A 21,138-nucleotide genomic window follows, 5' to 3' on the forward strand; every position below is an offset into this window, starting at 1 on the left:
GCAAAGTGCTTTTAACCCAGTTTGTCGTTGTCTGTAGAGAGGTTTGATCTCGGTAGGCGGCGCTGCTGAAGTGTAAACCGCCGAAAGGTGGGGGCGTTGCTGTAGTCTGCGCATGCTCGTTTTCATCTGGCCAATCTTTCGGACTTATGCCTGAAGAACAGAGTGCCATTACCAGAAAACAGTCGACAACACGTACGAAGTATTAATGATTAAGCGATTTGAACCATCTGAAATTGTCTTCACTTCATTAGAAATATATATCTATTCAGAGCTTTGGTATAAAACCTGGTTCGGACAGATGTTTCCTCAGTCACTGACGAAAGATAGCGGATGCTGTTAGAACATCAGTTTCAAAATTTTATCCACTTGTATGAGTATCAAAAGTCAGTTTGAAATGGGAAAGGGGTCAAGATATTCAGAATTTCTGAACGTCTATGACGAAGTGTATTGAGAGTTATCGTGTCTATTCCAACTTTTTGAAGTTAAGAATTAAAATTGAATCATATATCTACCAACGGCTGTTACAAAAATGTATATACTATGGTAACATATTTGACAGCTAATTCTGTCATTCATTCAAATTCGTTATTTCAGGTCTAGAAACCCACTGGAATAGTCCCAGCAGAAATGAAAGGTAGATTTATTCTTCTTTTCTAATATACATTTGACACTAACCTGGTAACAGTTTATTTGCAAACCTAAGTCATACTGCCTATAAAAAAGAAGTCAAACCCAACCATAGTCAACCTTAGTTAACATAGAACTTTCACAGTAGACTAGATAACTATGTCGATTCCCATGTATATCCATGTACTAGTACTTGTTTGTCTGCAATTAGCCTTCGGGCATGAACTTGCAATAATATAATGCTCGGCACTGTACGCTCTGCTTGCCGCCCAGCCATCCAGCACACTCTGGGGATTTTGCCGAGGCTAATCTCTCTGGGCCCGATAAAATTCCCCGGGACAGGCTTAGTCATGTAGGCGGCAATCGGCTCTTTGGCAGCCGAGGACCACGGCGCGTAGGCCCTTATGTACCCAATCTTGTGCCTAGGTCGAGGTAAAGTAATAGGTGTAAACTGTATAAAACATGGAGACAAAACCATGTTATCTTACCGGAGAGAATTATGCCACAGATGGAGAGTACTATGCAGGCGCACGCCAACAGTCCCCGCATTCCATTCATCCCTTTTCTGGACAAGACAGCTTCAGCAATAGATCCAGAATCGTTAAAAAAAAATTACAGTGAGTTTGAAGACAAGAAATGACGACAACCTCACGGTCTCAACAGACACCGTGCGGATTGTTTTTCTTTATTTTTCAGCGGAGAGGAAATACGTCTGCTGCCTAATACTGCAGATTTTGCCGGTCCCTCACAACACTCCAGTGAAACGTCACGGAGATCTAGAGAGACGTTACGTAAGGCTTCAAAGTACTGTACATGGCGGTACACAAAACCAGCTGTGTACTACCGTGTTGGTTTATATTTCGGTCTTTTGAGGTCTTCCCTCCCACGTTTCCACAAGGTTATACATATTCATAATAACAGAAATCTTTAATATGTAAGAACAGATAGATAGACCAATTTTTATGCCTCCACAGTATACTTTTCTGGATTGATCAATATGTCACCCTGCGGTCCGCGCGGACCCCAACATAATTAATTTATACCCCTTTTCAGCATGCGGCTGTCTCAATCTTTAGGAGCGAGCGAAGCTTTAGGAGCGAGCTTAATAGTATATTTTACGCCCGTTTAACAATAATTCCCACAATTTCACAGGAATTTCTGCAATCCGCCCGGGGAACTCTGTGTACGCCCGGCTGTCACTCTATACCTTGTTAGTAAGGTTTGGCATCCCGGCACGCAGGTCGATGACAGATGACCTACTTACGGGGTGTCCGATTTCGTACTGGTGGGAGTGTGTCAGGGAGTTCTCCGGACACAGAATCTAGTATTCTAGCTTTGAAAAGGGTTTGCAACCTGCCCCAGTTGATCTATTATCATACGAACGTGCTGAGCATCATGCTCCCATGGCCCACCAAAAAACCTCTGTGGACACCAAAACTTGAGGAGATCCAGGCATATATTGAAGGGCAAAGTTTTTTAACGGGACGATAAAGAACTAAGTTATCGCTTAGGCGCAGTCTATAATGAACGCTTTACGTGGAGGGGTACGGTGTCGGAAAGCAACAGTAGCCCCTCGAAAACACATCCTACAGAGCTAGGATAACAACCAAAACGATCATAGGAGCCCCAGCAAACCGAATGTCTAAACGTCTGTCCTAGATTCTCACTCGACCTATCCATAAATGTCAGAGACAGGACACTACACCGAGAGTGTGCTCGGGCCTTTCGATATCTGCACCTGCTTGGAACTCATCGAGTTATGTTGCCTTTCTATATCTGCTTGGCAGACGCCTTTCTGATTTCTAAGTGCGTTTTGAGCAAATATTATGCATGGCAGAACTAAGAGTGCTACGTTGGTACTTTCCTTACAGTGAAGTAAGATCAACCCAGACACCTTCGCTATGGCAATAATTTATTTTGTTTTAAGTCAACAGATCGGTGTTTTCTTATGTAAATGCTAATTTGGAAATAATGAAGAAGAAAAAGTACAAAAAATTAAATTCAAAGTAAACTTTCATAGAATCTAAAATGAACACTACACTCAGGTGTCCACGGCCACGCAGACCCCAAATGAAAATAATCTATAAAAAGAATTGCAGCACCGTAAATAGTCGCTAGGTGGCCCATTTCTGAACTTGACTTTCCTTTTATTTAACCCTACCCACCTACTACATTCTACAAGCTGTCTTCAGTACACTTGTATGGTTAAAAAAATCCTCGACTCGGGACAACAGCTACTTCCTGTCACGCGGTGGGAAAACCCCTGGACTGGAGCCAACTCCTGCAACCTTTCTGAGACCTTCCTGGCAACCATGACCTACATTCCTGTTAGTTTCTACGATGTACCTAGCTTATTTTAATGCCGATTGCGGAATTAAGGACATACAACAATGTCACAAACAAACAAACAAACAAACAAACAAACTAACTAACACATCAACAAACACGGAAAGAAACAAGCACACCAACTGACTATAAAATCTCGTTTCTTTACGGATGTTATATAACTAGCATGACAAACTATATCATACACCTTACAATGACTACATGTAGGTGATATTCAATACAATTGAAATTCAAAAATACTTTTGATAACTAGATAACTAGATAAAACATAAAGCGTCCGTTCTCAGACCGAGACAAAGCGTAAAACGTTTTCAGTAGCTAGTGGACAGAGTGGCCTCTCTACGGCTCGCGTTCACTAATATAATTGACTAAAGGTTTGCGGGAAAGGTCAGAAGACGTTTTATCGATTTCTCGATTGTCTGCCTACAGTTCAGCCCGTCACATCAAATGTTTTCATTGATTTCATCAATACGCTCCTGAGACGTAAACCCGTCTGGGCATTGTTATGCAAATCGAGACGAGAACTGTTTACAAGCCAGGGGCCTTCACCTTTGACACTGCACATGCGTACTCAAACCTACGAGTGGGCTTATTCACGATCTCAAAGGGAGTGCAAATGTTACCAAAATATAAACTTTCCTCGCCCCCCTCCCCTTAATCTATGATCATCTATCCATCGGCCAATCACAAGAATCCTGCTGCCATTTACACAATGAGGGCAAGGTCGGTGTCTCAATTGTGGGTCACGAATATGCAAATTAATTCATGCAGAATAATCACCCCAAAAGTTAGATCTAATGCTGCGGGCGGGTGGTGGTTATGTACATCTTCTTTGTGTCTGGAGCATATTACATCTCATACTATGAACTTGAGGAAATGAAATATACCTTGCGGCTGTTTTGTTTGACCTCGACTACTAGCGGAACCTCTGCATCCTTTTTCCCAAAATTTCAGCCGCAAAGGACTCAGGGAATTAGAAAAAATATATGAGGGGGGGGGGGTACCTCATGAACCAAGCATGGTGGGAAATACATACTCTCAAAGCAGAGTGGCTTGTTTTTTTACGTATTCTTATGCGTTTTTGTCGGGATTTTGATATTGTCAGCTAGCGGACAAAAAGAAACCCTGACAATATAGAAAGCCAGACGAAAACGCATAAAAAGTGGCCAGAAACAAGCCGGAGCCTAACCTCTGCTTGGATATGAGGAAATACAGACATTTTTGTGTCATAAACTCAGCTTCAGGTTTACAGTACCTGTGTATTTAGCCTTTGTGACACCGTTTAATGTTCAACAGTCACTGGCAATGCTTTTTTCTTGCTTTTATAAAACGTGTTTTTTACGTCATGCACTGACATTATTTTTCTTTGATTTCACAAACTAATATAAGATGTAAAACTAGAGTTCCACGAACACATTATCTTCGCCAAATAATCAAGGCTTATTATGGAGAGTGATTGATATTTACATGCTTATCACCCCCTACAGATTTGATCATGCACCATACCATTTGGACGTTATGATGGGACGAATGAGTCCAGTCTAGATAGGGTTAAAATCATTTGGTGGTACAGGACAAGTATATGTGTAGAGTGTGCTGATACATATGTTATAACTGGTCATGAAAAAATAAGAGTATGTTGATATTATATGGGCCACAAAGGTTCGATATTGCAGTGTTGTAAGTTGAAAGTGATGATGAAATGGTACAGTCAATACATATGAATAGAATAAATCTTTATTCCATATCATACACATTTTGAAAGACATAGTACATGTACATGTGACTTTTCCGCACCTAGCAGTGGTGCAGTTTTGGTGCAGTGTACTCTCCAAGCTGAGGAGTGGGTCTGGCTGGTTTTTGACGTGTTTTAGGTGTTTTTATCAGGCTTTCTATTTTGTCCCCTTTTCGTTATGTCGCCAACCGTGTTGAACAAAAATGCCTAAACTGAACGCGTTAAAAACCAGCAGGACCCACACCTCTGCTTGGAGAATAGTTTATTTATTTGACCTACATGTACATTTATGCAAGGCCATCTGTGACCTGACACTGTCCCATGTCTCATGAAATGCAGTGGGTTAACAAACTTTCCTTACTAATTATGCAAATTACCTCCTGATTTGCATAATTAGTCATTGATTATGTAAAGCACCATCTGAGCTCTCTACATACCAAACATCACGACGATCTGTCGACCCCTTCTCACGTTATTCATGTCCGAATGTCAAAACAAAAACACCCACTGCAGTTCTTAACAAGCTGCTAGGGGGCCCAAATTTACAGAACTTACTTTCAGTGGCATGAACTATCTACCACACAAAAATCATGACCATAGCACTTTCAGAAAATATGCCCCTAAATTTTGAAGCTCCGCTGCAGTACCTTAGGTACCCGCTAGAAGGCCCATTATCGAACTTGACCTTCCTTTCTGTAAACCCTACCCATCCACTAAATATCATACAGATCCATCAACAGCTTCTTGAGTTATCCTGGCGACATACAAATACACATCCACACAAAGCCCGCTGCAGTACCGACGGAAAATACCAGGGGAACCATTTCTGAACTTGACCTCCGTTTTCACAACATCTACACACCTGCAAAAAATCATGAAGATCCATCAACGTTTCCGTCACTTTTTTTGCCTACATACAAACACAAAAAAATGCAAAGTCCGCTGCAGTACTGTTGAAAAACGCAAGGTGAACCATTTTCGGACTTGACCTTCCTTTCAACAACCACTGCACACCTACCAAAAATCATAAAGATTCATTGAAGCTTTCTTGAGTTATGCTCCTGACATACATTCAGACCCACCCAACAGTTTTTTCAACCGAAAACATAATCTTCTCCGAGTACAAGTACTCGGCGAAGATAATAATGACACAATATGGCTCATAATATTTCAGACCACACGTAGGACTCTGTTGTTTTTAATTTCCCTTTGTCACTCTTAACTGAGTAATTACCTCCGAAGGTATTGTTTTCGGTCCGTATGTTTGTCCTGATGTGTGTTCGCAGTTATTTCAATATTGCAGAAAAGCAGAATATGAGGCAGAAATGGTGTATCTGGACCCGTGTCCAAAGCCCCACAGGAAATCAGAAAAATGCATAGAAAGAATCAGCGAGAAATTATCCGTAATGAGTAAGACGAGAAAAAAACAACTGTACACTATTTCGCGGAGGTATGAATCCTTGTTTTCTTACCTTTTAATATCAATATAGATATTATCAAATTACAAAAGAAACATTTTGACAAGTTGTGTATACTTTGTTCTTCAACAAACTTTCTGCAAAGATGTGCAAAGGGTGCGCATATGATACGACATTGAATGGACCAACGGTACAAAGTACAATGTAATCCCCCTACTATGGGACCCATGAAACTATGCCCCCTAACGATATATACATGTACTCCACTCCATTATGACTTTCAAAGTTTCGTACATTTTCGTTTTTTTCCGTGGAGGATAATAGCAAAACTAGCTGATAAGAGATGAAGTACAATTTCAAAAAAATGACTGATAGGAGTACAAATTGTTATAAAATATTCATAGTGCGCTGATGAAAAAAAGGCCTAACACGTTGATATCCATTCATTACTTACCCTCCACGTTAGCAAATGAACTGAGATAGAATAGAATATTATTTATGAATTCAATCGCACTTCCATTCCAATGTAGGCTGTGACTGCTAAGCGACCAACGATTTGACAGTTCGCCAAGCGAATTTCATATCAAGAACGATTGATTTTTTTTACACATTTTGTGTCTTTTGTTGTCTTCCAATCAAACTTTTACATTTCTCATAAAATCAAAGGTGATCGCCCTCTAACGGAAAGGGGATGTAAAACAGTTGTAAATATGTACAAAGGCTCAACGTCATAATTCGCTGTATCAGTTTCTACTCTGTTACAATAACATTTGAGCGAAAAATCTTCAAAGGTTCATCATTCCAAAAATAAACGCAGTGCTTTCATAGAAAGTTAGTGTTCGTTCTACGTAACCAATCTTATTCATATCAGTATAATGCAAAATTTAGACATTCAACAACTTCGAAGGTGCTCGCTATATACTTGATAAACGTACATATGAAGTATTGACTACACAATCTGGACAGGGCTGATACTGCCGTCTCATTGAATTTGAAAAAGGCTCACACGGTGTAATCTCATGAGTGATAACGTTTAGCGGATACCTCACAGTGCCGCGCCTGTTCGCAAAAGATCTTTGCCAAAACCACTGGCGCAAACAGGCGCCAATCGGCTCCAATTTGTCGGTAATCGGCGCCAATTGGTGAAAATTTGTCACCTTAAATGGCTAATTTTTTCTTAGATTCCAAGGAAGTCACATTTGGCAACATGACGCATATAGGCGTGATCACAAACGCGCTCCGCTGGAGCACATCTGGGATATCCCAAATCTGCACTCTTGGCTTGGGGCTTGTTTTGGATATCCCAAAACTGCTCCAGAGCGGATTTTGGATAGAGAGCGGTTTTTAGGATACAACAGTCCCAGCCGGGACGCGAAGCCACGGGGCCACTGGGGGATCCTGGAGGGTCTCACCCGAAAGTGCAAAAAAAAAAAACAGCCCGTGAACTACCCGGGGGGGGGGGGGCACCTTTTTCTAATTTGGACCGAAGAATAATTAGGGGCCGAAACGAGGATGTGACATTCCGGGCGCGGACATTTTGTTTGTATGGGTCACTTTTTTACCCATCTAACGCACAAATTTGCAGAGTTGCTGCAATAATTAGTCGCAGTCCAGTGAGATATTCGCTTTAGACATCACAATTTAGAATCTACTCGTTTTGTCCGTCTCTGTAGTCAAAGCAACCATGGCAAGTACAGTGGGCTTCACTCATGCCGCACCAACCGGAGAGGGAGCAACACGAGGTGGTGCCATACGGATAACATTCGCCAGGAGTCGCGTCTCAAGCAGGGAAATTCTTACCGCATCGGCCATCGTCCCGTCATGTCATCATGCCATTCATGGTTGCTGAAATGCCATCGTTCCGCCATGTCTCCATATCCTACTTGGTTGCTGAAATACAAGCGCGCAGTTTTACTGATGAAGTATTGTTCACTCGTGTTCTGGACATGCCATGGTCGTGATATATTTTGGATAGCTCTTGGGGCAGAGAACAAGTGGTGTAGGATTGCGCCCCGAGCGTTTTTGGCACTGCAGGAGCAGGTTTTGTTTCAGATTTTGAAAGAGAATAACCCAAGAAGGGATTGACGGATGTTCATGGTTTTTGGTATGCAGATAGCTTGAATGATAATGCACATAATTACCTGTAAGCACAAATTTTAAAACTCTAAAATATTTCACAGGGGTTTTTGATTTAAGTCTTGGGGGTAAAGGAAGAGTTAAGGGAAGAGACGCAAAGGTCGCACAACTAAAGACAGACAATTGAGAGGGGCCTCCAAGCCCTCAACTTAAACTGGAAGGACTTAAAGAGGATAGCTGCTGATCGAGCTTGCTGGGCCAACCTAACTGCCTCATGATCTTCATGTGTCGGACAATACTCTAAGCCTTGGGGTAGGTAGGGGTATGAATCGAGAAAACTAAGGTAAGGTAAAGCAGGCATCCTTAACTAAGGTGAAGCATGATGCTATTTCAAGTAGCTAGTAGTAGTAAAATGCGGCTTCGCTACGGCTCGCGTTTTGGACCAAGCACCCCTACTCTTCTCGATAAGTGTGTTGGGTTCTTTTACGTGCAGAGGTTTGACGCTTGAAGTTTATGCCTAAAGCTCCCTCACACACGGGGCCGTCGGCTTTACGTCACCATCCGAAATGACAAATGGAATCCCTTACAATATGTCCGAGCTCAGGAGGTGATAATTAGGACCGAACTCGGGCCCTATGATCCACGGAATTTGATCCAGATGGCGAAGCAGCGGGGTTGCGTTACCGCTTGCGCCAGGGGGACATGCATGGCATCGATAGCATGTACCGTAAGGGAAATATGAAGTTTCTGCATAGATTATGCAAATGAGGTCCTCATTAACATTATGCGCATTCTATTGTATTCACCTTTCCTGAAGATACCTATACCTCATATATGACATCTGTAGCATGTACTGTAAGGAAAATAGAAGTTTATACGTAAATTATGAAAAGGAGGTCCTCATTACCATAATTCACATTCAGGTGTAATCAACTTTCCTACAGCTACTTCATCTGTTGCATTTACCGTAAGTGAAATATAACTTTTTGCATTAATATTAGCTGCCATCCTACATCTGCTTGTTGTTTTGACAGAGGAAAGAAGATAAATGAAGAACACGCCAGAATAAACAATGTATTTCCACCATACCCTATATAGGGTATATCTTTCTTCTTCTTGTCGTCCTGACGGACGTTCAGTTCAACGTCGATGGACTCGGCCGTGGGCGGCGAGACCAGCTCTGCTCTTGCAAAGTTTGTATAGGGAGGGAAATATAAAAAGTCTCTTACCCAAAGGGCAAGCAGGGTTGATGCAGAAATCCCACGGCCGGGTGCTAGGGTCCGCTGTGTAGCACCACAAGGTTCCTTCATAGGCCCCTGGGTTGCGGCAGTAGTTCTCCACCAACTCAGGATACTCCTCTGGTCGGTAATTGCGACGATGTGGAAAGTTGACGTCCCACCGCTGACAAGTCATCCCGCTCCAGGTGACGGAGAGGTTCCCGCGGTAGTCAGACCCGTCAGGCTTTCCCGTGCAGCCTGCAGAGGTTTCCATATCAGTATATAAGATAAAGATCTGACATAGGCTATGTAAACGTTATATCATTTGCATAATTAATGAAGAAATGCCACAATAGCTTAGGCAATTCTCACCATATGTGATTTAGAAAAGGGCATAATTCTTATATGACATCTGTAGCATTTACCGTACGGAAAATATGAAGTTTCTGCATACATTATGCAAGTGAGGCCTTCATTAGCATAATGCACTTTCCGTTTTATTCGACTTTTCTAAAGCTACCTAGACTCCCAACATATGACCACTATAGCATTTACCGTAAAGGAAATATGAAGTTACTGCATAGATTATGCAAATTAGGGCCTCATTACAATAACACGCAATCTGTTGTATTAACCTTTCCTAAAGCTACTTATACCTCATATATGACATCTGTACCATGTACCGTAAGGGAAAAATGAAGTTTATACGTAAATCATGAAAATTGGGTCCTCAATAGCATAATTCCTATTCAGGTTTATTCAACGTCCCTACAGCTACCTTCACCACCAATTCGACATCTGTAGCATTTACCGTAAGTGAAATATAAGTTTCTGCATTAATAGAGCTGACACCCTACATCTACTTATTTTTTTGACAGAAGAAAGAAGAAGAAGGAACAAGAATACCCCAGCATAAACAATATATTTCCCCCATACCTTATGCAGGGGATAGGGAGGGAAATACAAAAAGTCTCTTACGTAAAGGGCAAGCAGGGTTGCTGCAGTACCCCCATCGGGTGCTAGGGTCCGCTGTGTAGCACCACAAGTATGGTTCATTGGCCCCTGGGTTGCGGCAGTAGTTCTCCACCAACTCAGGATACTCCTCTGGTCGGTAACGGCGACGATGTGGAAAGTTGACGTCCCACCGCTGACAAGTCATCCCGCTCCAGGTGACGGAGAGGTTCCCGCGGTAGTCAGACCCGTCAGGCTTTCCCGTGTAGCCTGCAGAGGTTTAATTAAGGGTTAATGATCCGCCCCGAGGTGTATATGGTGTCATAACGCCTGACCATGTGGTATAACCACCGAATAGAACCACAGAGTGAGCGAAGCGAACGAGTTGGTTTTATGAAAGTATGAAAGTCTCATCTTAGCAAAGAAGGCTATTGTAGCATTTGCTCCTAACTTACGTGAGGCTTTGAGCTGAGTGTATAACTTATGAGATGCAAAGAAGCAAAGATGATGTCTAAGTTAAAATAAAGGCGTGCCGTTCTATCAGTGCTGCAAAAAAAGAAAATCAAATGAAACAAGAGTTCCACGACCTCATATCTCCATGAACAATTCTATTCATGCAAATGACTTAAACATTTGCATAATATGTGCTTGGTCATAAACTTCTCTATCTGATGTTTCACATGTTGCAATATTGACAGTCCTATGATTTTCCAATTAGATTTATTATGGTGTTTTTGCATTAATTATTGAAATTAGGAATTTATTTGCATAATTGTTATCTGTTGATGCTCCACTTTCCATAAACTACATGCGTTACATGTATTTGAGTCTGATAATGGAAAACACTGAAAATCTAGATTTTACTCATTAGCTATGAAAATTAAGTCCCAATTAGCATGATTTACACTTCTATGTGTATATCTCTATCTAAACTGCCTGCATACTAAATATAATGGAAATCCGTTGTTCCCTTGTTCAGTTATTCTCCTTAGATTTTCACAAAAACGCTCCTGCAGTTCCATAGGACGCTGCTAGAGGGCCCAAACCTACACCACTTCTTTATTACATCACAAGCTATCTGCCACCAAAAAATCAAGACCACAGCACGTCCAGGACAACAGATACAAAAATTGAAGTTCTGCTGCAGTTCCAAGGTCACATACCAGGGGGCCCAAAATCGACCTTGACCTTCGGCTTCACAACACCTTGCCCACATACCAAATATCAATGTAATCGATCAAGAGGCTCTTGAGTTATGCTGACTGGAGTGGTGCGGAAACACAAAGACAGACAGACAGACAGATAGACAGACAGACAGACAAACGGACAAACCCAAAACAATATCTCCAGTTTTCATGGAGATAAATAGAGTTAAGTATTTGTGCCACATATAGTTCAGGTTTGCTATGTTAGTTTAGTGATTACGTGATAGGTGGTTGAAAAAGAGTGGAAAGCAACCTCCGATCATTGTACTGACTCTTTTTTGTGGGTGATATCTTCCCTTAAACTCGCTTACCCCATCCCACCAACTCTTATATCAACTGAGTTTACCTTCTGAGCTGTAGGAGGTTGGTGACTGTGTGGCACCTCGTGTGTTGTTTATAGTTCCTACCTGTAATAGAATGGTATTTCTGTTGTACGATTGCTGTTTTTCTTGTGATAATAAGCTGGGCTAACTGTTACGTGCACCCGTGGTTTACAGCTGTAAGCTGTACCCAAGGCAGAACTCAGCTGTTCATGAAAAAATGTGTAGTCCGTTTCTAGGGTACGGTGGTACCCAATTAAGAGCTGCTCAACTCAGCTGTCCTCGTGATACAGAAAAAAACCCAGAGAGCTAAGGGAGCTCTCAAGAAGAAACGCACGGTGGAACAAATTAAAGAAAGATGGATTGATTGATTGATTGATTTCAACTGATTGCATGGCTCATCGTTGTGGGAACTGAACTGCGCATGTGCATGTAGGTATGGGCAATCAACTTGACGTATAGCATTGGAATATCACGCTTTAGTAAGTAAGGACCTTCAAGTAATACTTTTAGAAGAATCACAGAAGTATATAACAACAATAAGAAGAAAAGACAAAGTCTTGCCGTTTGAGGATCCTGCTGGTCGTTGAAGTATAAGCCGACGAGGGTTCCGCCAGAGACCAATAATGCCAGGACGACAATTGTGATTACAACATCGCCCACCCGTCGCTTTGAACACCCTGATAAAACAAATGACGTGAAAATGTCAAGACAAGAAAGAAGAGACGGCTCTTTGACAGTCTTTTTAAATAAAGGAATTATCAATATAGGAGTACATGAAATTACTTATCAGTGAAAACAGAGGAAATCAGGAAGGAAGGCAGATACATGGGAAATGTATTCATCTTAATCTATTGCTAGAAGCAGAATAGCAAACCTTTAGGTATAAGAAAGATAGAGGTTTGGAAAAGCACAACAATGCCTTAAAATGAGGAGAACACTAACCACGAACTGCTTGTTGAGGAACGTTTGGCACGTACATCGGGTTTGGGATGAGGGAGTTAAGAATGACACTCAGATCTTGGTGATGAAGTGTCCTCCAGTGATGTTGAATTCCCTGTACATTACTGTCGTTTCGGACAGAGTCTGATGTGTCAGCATCATTCATAGGCGCGTCACGTCTTGTTACGTCAGCCATATCATATCGCCTCTTGTAGGCGACAGCATATGGTGTGATATCGACGTCATCAGTGGCAGTATGGTGTGTTCTGTTGCCATCGGCACCATCAATTTCTGGGGGTATTTCATCCTCATCATCTTCCTGATGTCTGACAGCATATGGCGTACCGCCACGGTTCTCGTCATCTGTCTGACACCTGGCAGCATATGGCTTGATGTGGAGATCGTTGTTAGCAGGTCTGGAGGTGGATTTAGGACGCACAGACGGACCAGCGTCTACTTCTAGCGCGACATCATGAGTTATGTAATCTATTTCGTCGTTTTCAGCTGCAGCACCACTAGTAGTACTTGTTGTGAGTTTGTTATTGGCATCGTCATCATGACCCCCCTGGTGTACAGCTGTCAACGGCTCGATGCTGGGAGTGCCATCGCTGTTAGCCGGCCTGTGTGCGGGTTCGGAGCAGACGTCTGGCTCGTATATCTGATTTTGATAAAGTGCACTCGGAGGATGTCGGATGTCACGCATGCTGCTGTCATCACTACCAAAGGCTGATATGCCAGCATCATTGCAGGATACGTCACTTCCGCTCTCAGCTGTGACATCAGTTGCCGCAGACAGGTTGGTATGATGGTTGCCGTCGGTGTTTTTACCAGAGCTATTGGAGATGGAGGGATCGCCATGTCTGCTATCTGGCCCGTAGGCAGTTTCCAGGTTTACACGTGATCGCTTCATATTGACTTGGAGAGGACCGTTCTTCAGTAGCCTGGGTGCGACGTCGGAGGGGAGTTCTTCAGCCGATATTCCTTGGCGATATGGCGGCTGTATGTTGTTCTGGTGCAGGGATGTGATTTGTCTGGGTTATATAGCAGTGCGCACTTGCTACATCAAACAGACAGTCACAGCGGATGTCAGGTGATGTTGGTAATCCTGACCGATTTTAAACATGCTCAGTTTGCTTCTGAATACGAGTATGAGGATTGATGTGGATCAGACTCCCTGGTGAATTTGTCTGTGTTTCTGATTTCATTTTTACATCAATAAGCGATGGATACAGCCCGTTCCTTTTCAAAAAGTTTAGATCTAAACATTGACAACAGCGCCCCGGGTTATCGGTGTAGGCCCGTTGTATCTTAGAACAGCCAAATCGGTGATTTTTTACGTTCTGTTAGAAATGTTAACAGCGAGCAGATTATGATTGTACAGAGCAGAGCACTTTGGCATGCTTCTGACCGTTTACAGCTTAAAGGTACATATCCAATATTTTGTGAAACATTTCTCTGTTTTGATCATAAGGACCCACAGCGGGGTCTTCATGCTTCGTTCTTCAAGATTTGTTCTAAAAATCTGAAGATTTTGTGCTAAATCTTGAGATTTTATGAGACAATCTTGAGATTTTATGAGACAATCTTGAGAACTTCAATTTTAAAACTTCTCAGGATACAGTTTTCGTTCTACATAATCCGTCTTACTCATTTCAGCATAATGCAAAATTTAGACATTCAACAACTTCGAAGGTGCTCGCTATATACTTGATGTACATGTAGGCTGGTTTATTTCCACACACACAAGGCGGGTAAAAACTGTTGGTAGCCGGAGGGCCTAAATGTACAGCTTTGTCATTGCATCACACATCGACACACATTGTTATAGAGAATTCTAAAAAAACATTGATAGATACATATGAATTAATATAAGCAACATTCTTTTATTTAAGGATAGATCTTAATTTTTACGCAAACCCGGAAGGTTACGTATACACTGGTTTGAGGCCAAATGATATAAATAACAAATTACATACAATCAATATAACATTAAGAAAGACCTAAGACATTAAACTCGGAATTGCAGAGGCTAGGGACAAGTCAAATTTGTATTAGATTAGGCTGTCTGTACGGCCAAAGCCTATAGTTAACTGGGCTAAGTGAAAAACAAGTGGGAAGTGCCTGGGCTAAAGACACCACCAATGAGCCTAGTAAAACACACCGTCAGAGCTCCGTTGAACAACAAACAAAGATAGACAATTTTTACAGCACATCTCAAAACAAAACAAAACAAGTCAAGTACAAATTATGGCACAGTTCAGTCTAATAAGTTACATAGCATTTAAAATGTTCAGCATGGATGGGACATGGCTAGTTAAGTACCGCTTAGTCCCAGTTGGCAGTTTGTAGTGTTGGGTGTGTCTAAGTTGCATGTTGTATGGCTGGTTGAAAGCTGAGGAAAGCCAGGGTGCATATCTTCCTGACTTGGTAATCACACGAGGAAAGTCCTGGCACAGGATCAGTCTACGTTCGGATAGACGTTGCAGATTGAGAGAGACCAGGGCGTCAGAGTAAGAGTAGAATCGACTCCCCATCATGATTCTACAGGCCCTTTTCTGGATTCTTTCTATACTGTCAGATTGTTTTTTTTGTGAGTCCAGCATTCCAGCAGGGTGCAGCATATTCAAGAGTTGGTCCTATATATCCGCAATACACAGTGACTATAAACGTACATATGAAGTATTGACTACACAATCTGAATCTGATAGCGGGTATCTCACAGTGCCGCGCCTGTTCGCAAAAGATCTTTGCCAAAACCACTGGCGCAAACAGGCGCCAATCGGCTCCAATTTGTTGCTAATCAGCGCCCATAGGTGAAAATTTGTCACCTTAAATGGCTAATTTTTTCTTAGATTCCAAGATAGTCACATTTGACAACATGACGCATATAGGCGTGATCACTGCAAATCTCTTTTGAATGAATCTTAATCATTGTACTTTAGTTTTTAATTCAGTGGCAACACTGTGATTTCCAATAAAGTTATATTCAATCTAAAGCTTCGGTCCCAATTGCAGCAGAGCCCGTCGGGGGTGTAGTCCCGTTGCTACCCAGAAGCTTAGGACGTGTTTGGGATATCCCAAAGCTACTTCGAAGCAGCTTTGGGATAACCAAGGGTGTCTATCTAGGATGTGCTCTAGATCTTTTGGCCTCCGCCTTTTAAAACACGAAGCTCCTCCCCCAAGAGAACGATCTGGATAGACACCCTTGGTTATCCCATACGCGCTCCGCTGGAGCGCGTCTGGGATATCCCAAACCTGCACTCTTGGCTTGGGGCTTGTTTTGGATATCCCAAAACTGCTCCAGAGCGGATTTTGGATAGAGAGCGCTTTTTAGGATACAACAGTCCCAGCCGGGACCCGAAGCCACGGGGCCACTGGGGGTCTCACCCGAAAGTGCAAAAAAACAAACAGCCCGCGAACTACCCGGGGGGGGGGCACCTTTTTCGAATTTGGACCGAAGAATAATTAGGGGCCGAAACGAGGATGTGACATTCCGGGCGCGGACATTTTGTTTGTAAAGGTCACGTATTTTACCCGTGTAACGCACACATTTGCAGAGTTGCTGCAATATTAAGAGCAGTTGTCTGTAAGAACCAAGCAAAATGAGGAAAAAGTGGCCAAGTTCAAAAAATGAAATTTTCTTAGATTTTGTGTGGTTGTAGGGTCTTGGCCCAAACCTACAAAAATGGGAAAGTTTTTGGTCGGAGGTTACCAGTTGCCATGGTAACGGCCATTTTTCAAAATGGCGGATTTTTGCCTTGTGAAGGCCTCTCTCTCGCTCAAAATGGACCATCTTTGGCCTACTGTAACTCGCACAAATGAATAGAAATGTTGCTGCCTCTCAAATATTATATTATCCATATCTTAACAAGAAAAACCATGTTAAGTGTTGCTCGAAATTTTTATTGCAGTGAGATGCAAACAGACGTTTAAAGATGACCTGTTTTTGTGAAATTTCAAAATTGACAAAACGCCATTTTTTTGACGTTTTTAGCAAGCAATACCTCCTTAAAGGGCACTTCAAATTTGTTGATTTTTGGCACAGCTCTAGTTTAGACCTTTATAAATATCATATTTAAAAAGAAGTTTGGGTTCTCAATGAGGCGAGCCACAGTGACCTGGAGACTAAGCCATAGTTTCCATTGTAGCAGAATTTCAACTACAGAATTGAAGGTGAAATAAACATGTGCAACTTGGTGATTGAGATAAGAATTACTTTTCTTGAACTTTTTTATGGTGCAAGAAACCTGCCTGGCACTTAGAAAAGTATTTTGTAACCGTTGACTGTTGGTTGCCATGGCAACGGTCATCTTTGCTGTTAATGATGGATTTTCACATGGTTGCATTAGGAAAACATTCCTATAGCTACCTGCTGATTGCACTAGAGATATGGACATAACTTTTATATTTCCATATAGCATGGTTTCCAACGTTTCATAGACCAAAAGTTCAAGATCAAGCATTAAGATTAAGAGGGTGTATTAGGGGGTTATCAGAACCAATGAAATCAGAATTTTCATCTTGCTAGATTTTAGTCATTTTTAGGGGCTTCCATCATTGGCAATGTTGATGAATGGTTTTACCAGAGAAACATTGAGTCAACAACTAACATTGTTTTATTGGGACACGTATAACAGGAGCCGTGACTTAAGGGTCTTTATGTGTATTTTTCGTGTTTTGGGACTGATACGAAACAAGTGAGGTAATCACGTCTCACTACGGTGTGAGCTATGGCCATCTTAGTGTCGCTGTGTGAAAACCACGGATAGATGCCATGAAATGCTTACAACAATTAAAAATGTTAATTAGGGCACTACATGGGGTTTATAGGGAAACTTGGTATGGAATAAAGCTGTTTTACACATTCTTGATATTTGTTCTCTAAGACATCAATCAGTAAGTTACTTACTCAATCATTTTGTGTATTCACTCTGTGGTACATAAAGACAAAGGGTCCGCATGCATTGGGGTTATCAGGTCTCCACATACCAGGGGTATAGAGGGTGCAGAAGGTGCATTGCGGAACACTTCTGTTTACCTCTTCCTATGTTCAGATTGACCTCCTACGTACATCCACTGGAGAATATTGTAGACACATTTTAGTTTAATCTTTGGATAGTTTTCCAGAATTCTCCGTAGATGAATACTTTCTGTATCTGTGCTAATTTTGACCTACAACTTGTAACTGTAGGTCAACCTATAGCTGAAATAGAATTTTAGGCTTTTCTTTAATCAGTGGCTTTTAGTTTCTAAAATAGTAAAAAAATTGTATATTGTTGATACGATACATGTTAAAAATTCTGAAGGTACTAATCACTGAGGTACTCGGATATCTGATATACAGTTTTTTTGTTTCGCCAGGCATGTCACTCGAATTCATTGTGACAGAATGCATAAAAAAAGTATGCAGTATATATAGAATAATTCTATAGTAAGAAATCTTAACTTTATTAGCATAAATAGTCAAATCAAAGTATAGTCCCTGACAAAAATACAAGGCCCCTCTTAAGCTCAGTTCATTACCTTTGTTTTAGTGAGCTATTGGTTAAAAGTACTACTTCGTCTTCAATTTTATGATGGTCTACCCATTATAATTTTCAAATTGTATTAACAATCTTAAAAGCAACTGTCTCCGCATCTGGATGTATCATATCAGATGCATAGCATCCTACTACTCCCCTTTTTTGTCAGTGGGTGTTGCAGGAGGTCAAATACTTTACTGTGCGCATAACTATGACATTTACCTTGTGAATATCCGTCATTAAGTATGGCCGTTTCACATTTATATGATAATATAGATGGAAGGAAATAATGATATGTAATCATATACTTGAAAAATATTGTTTGGAGGCAAATTAGAATTGATATTTATAAGGGTATGGTTATCTGTAAGTGTATGTATTGTGTGCTGCACATATACATATTGTCCCAGTTTTTATTTGGCTTTTGTTGTGACCCATGTATGTCCATATTCTGTTAGTAGTTGTATTGGTAATTCATTTTAGAAAACCAGTAAAGATAGAAAATAAAAGAATGGCCGTTGCCATGGCAACCAGCAATCAACTGTTACAAAAAAATAGAAGTGCCAGGTAGGTTCCTTGCAGCATAAAGGATTTAAAAAAAATCATATTATCATCTCAATTTCCAACTTGCCAATCCTGAGTAAGAACAAATTTTGAACCAATTTTGAACCTTTGAAAGACTGTTACAATGAAGAAACCTACTTTCCTAAGTAATAGGTAGGATTCTTTGTTACATGAAAAAACGTCAGATTTCATTTTCTTTACATATGTAACAAAGCTATGGATGTTTTCCTCCTACAACAATGTGAACATCCACCATTAAGAACAAAGATGGCCGTTGCCATGGCAACCAGCAGTCAACTGTTTACATAATACTTTTCTATGTGCCATGCATTCATCAACATTGCCCATGATGGAAGAAAAAGCCCCTTAAAAATGACTAAACTTTAGCAAGATGAAAATTCTGATTTCATTGGTTCTGATAACCCCCTAGTACACCCTCTTAATCTTGATGCTTGATCTTGAACTTTTGGTCTATGAAACGTTGGAAACCATGCTATATGGAAATATAAAAGTTATGTCCATATCTCTAGTGCAATCAGCAGGTAGCTATAGGGATGTTTTCCTAATGCAACCATGTGAAAATCCATCATTAACAACAAAGATGACCGTTGCCATGGCAACCAACAGTCAACGGTTACAAAATACTTTTCTAAGTGCCAGGCAGGTTTCTTGCACCATAAAAAAGTTCAAGAAAAGTCATTCTTATCTCAATCACCAAGTTGCACATGTTTATTTCACCTTCAATTCTGTAGTTGAAATTCTGCTACAATGGAAACAATGGCTTAGTCTCCGGGTCACTGTGGCTCGCCCCATTGAGAACCCAAATTTCTTTTTAAATATGATATTTATAAAGGTCTAAACTAGAGCTGTGCCAAAAATCAACAAATTTGAAGTGCCCTTTAAGGAGGTATTGCTTGCTAAAAACGTCAAAAAAATGGCGTTTTGTCAATTTTGAAATTTCACAAAAACAGGTCATCTTTAAACGTCTGTTGCATCTCACTGCAAAAACATTTCGAGCAACACTTAACATGGTTTTTCTTGTTAAGATATGGATAATATAATATGTTAGAGGCAGCAACATTTCTATTCATTTGTGCGAGTTACAGTAGGCCAAAGATGGTCCATTTTGAGCGGGAAAGAGGCCTTAACAAGGCGAAAATCCGCCATTTTGAAAAATGGCCGTTACCATGGCAACTGGTAACCTCTGACCAAAAACTTTCCCATTTTTGTAGGTTTGGGCCAAGACCCTACCACCACACAAAATCTAAGAAAATTTCATTTTTTGAACTTGGCCACCTTATGCTTGGTTTTTACAGACAGCTGCTCTTAAGTCGCAGTCCAGTGAGATATTCGCTTTAGATATCACAATTTAGAATCTACTCGTTTTGTCAGACTATGTAGTCAAAGCAACCATGGCAAGTACAATGGGCTTCACTCATGCCACACCAACCGGAGAGGGAGCAACATGGAGTCTTGCCATACGGATAATATTCGCCAGGAGTCGCGTCTCGAGCAGGAAAATTCTTACCGCATCGGCCATCGTCCCGTCATGCCATCATGCCCTTCATGGTTGCTGAAATGCCATCGTTCCGCCATGTGTCCATATCCTACTTGGTTGCTGAAATACAAGCGCGCATTTTATATTGATGAAGTATTGTTCACTCGTGTTCTGGACATGCCATGGTCGTGATATATTTTGGATAGCTCTTGGGACAGAGAACAAGTGGTGTAGGATTGCGCTCCCGAGCGTTTTTGGAACTGCAGGAGCGGGTTTTGTTTCAGATTTTGAAAGAGAATAACTCAAGAAGGGGTCGACGGATGTTCATGATTTTTGGTGAACTCCAAAATATCTCACAGGGGTTTTTGATAAAAGTTTTGGGGGTAAAGGAAGAGTTAAGGGAAGAGACGCAAAGGTCGCCCTAGGATGAACTAAAGACAAAGATGGCTGCTGATCGAGCTTGCTGTGCCAACCTAACTGCCTTATGATCTTCATTTGTCGGACAATACTCTAAGCCTTGGGGTAGGTAGGAGTATGAAACGAGAAGACTAAGGTAAGGTAAAGCAGGCATCCTTAACTGAGGTGAAGCATGATTCTATTTCAAGTAGCTAGTAGTAGTACAATGCGGCTTCGCTACGGCTCGCGTTTTGGTCCAAGCACACCGGGTCACTCCTACTCTTCTCGATAAGTGTGTTGGGTTCTTTTACGCGCAGAGGT

At 41.3% G+C, this 21,138-nt stretch overlaps 1 protein-coding gene across 1 annotated transcript in view; it reads right to left on the reverse strand.

Annotated features, from left to right (window-relative positions):
• The window catches only part of LOC136437536 (apolipoprotein(a)-like), a 47,276-nt gene that overhangs the window by 18,288 nt on the left and 7,850 nt on the right, over window positions 1–21,138 (reverse strand). Inside the window, exons 4-6 of the mRNA XM_066432151.1 lie at window positions 12,841–13,868; window positions 10,398–10,640; window positions 9,432–9,677 (exon numbers count right to left, since the gene is read on the reverse strand). Of these exons, the coding sequence (XP_066288248.1) occupies window positions 9,432–9,677; window positions 10,398–10,640; window positions 12,841–13,868 (1,517 nt within the window). The remainder of the gene's footprint in view (window positions 1–9,431; window positions 9,678–10,397; window positions 10,641–12,840; window positions 13,869–21,138) is intronic.

This window comes from Branchiostoma lanceolatum, chromosome 6, assembly GCF_035083965.1.
Source record: "Branchiostoma lanceolatum isolate klBraLanc5 chromosome 6, klBraLanc5.hap2, whole genome shotgun sequence".
NCBI lineage: Eukaryota > Metazoa > Chordata > Leptocardii > Amphioxiformes > Branchiostomatidae > Branchiostoma > Branchiostoma lanceolatum.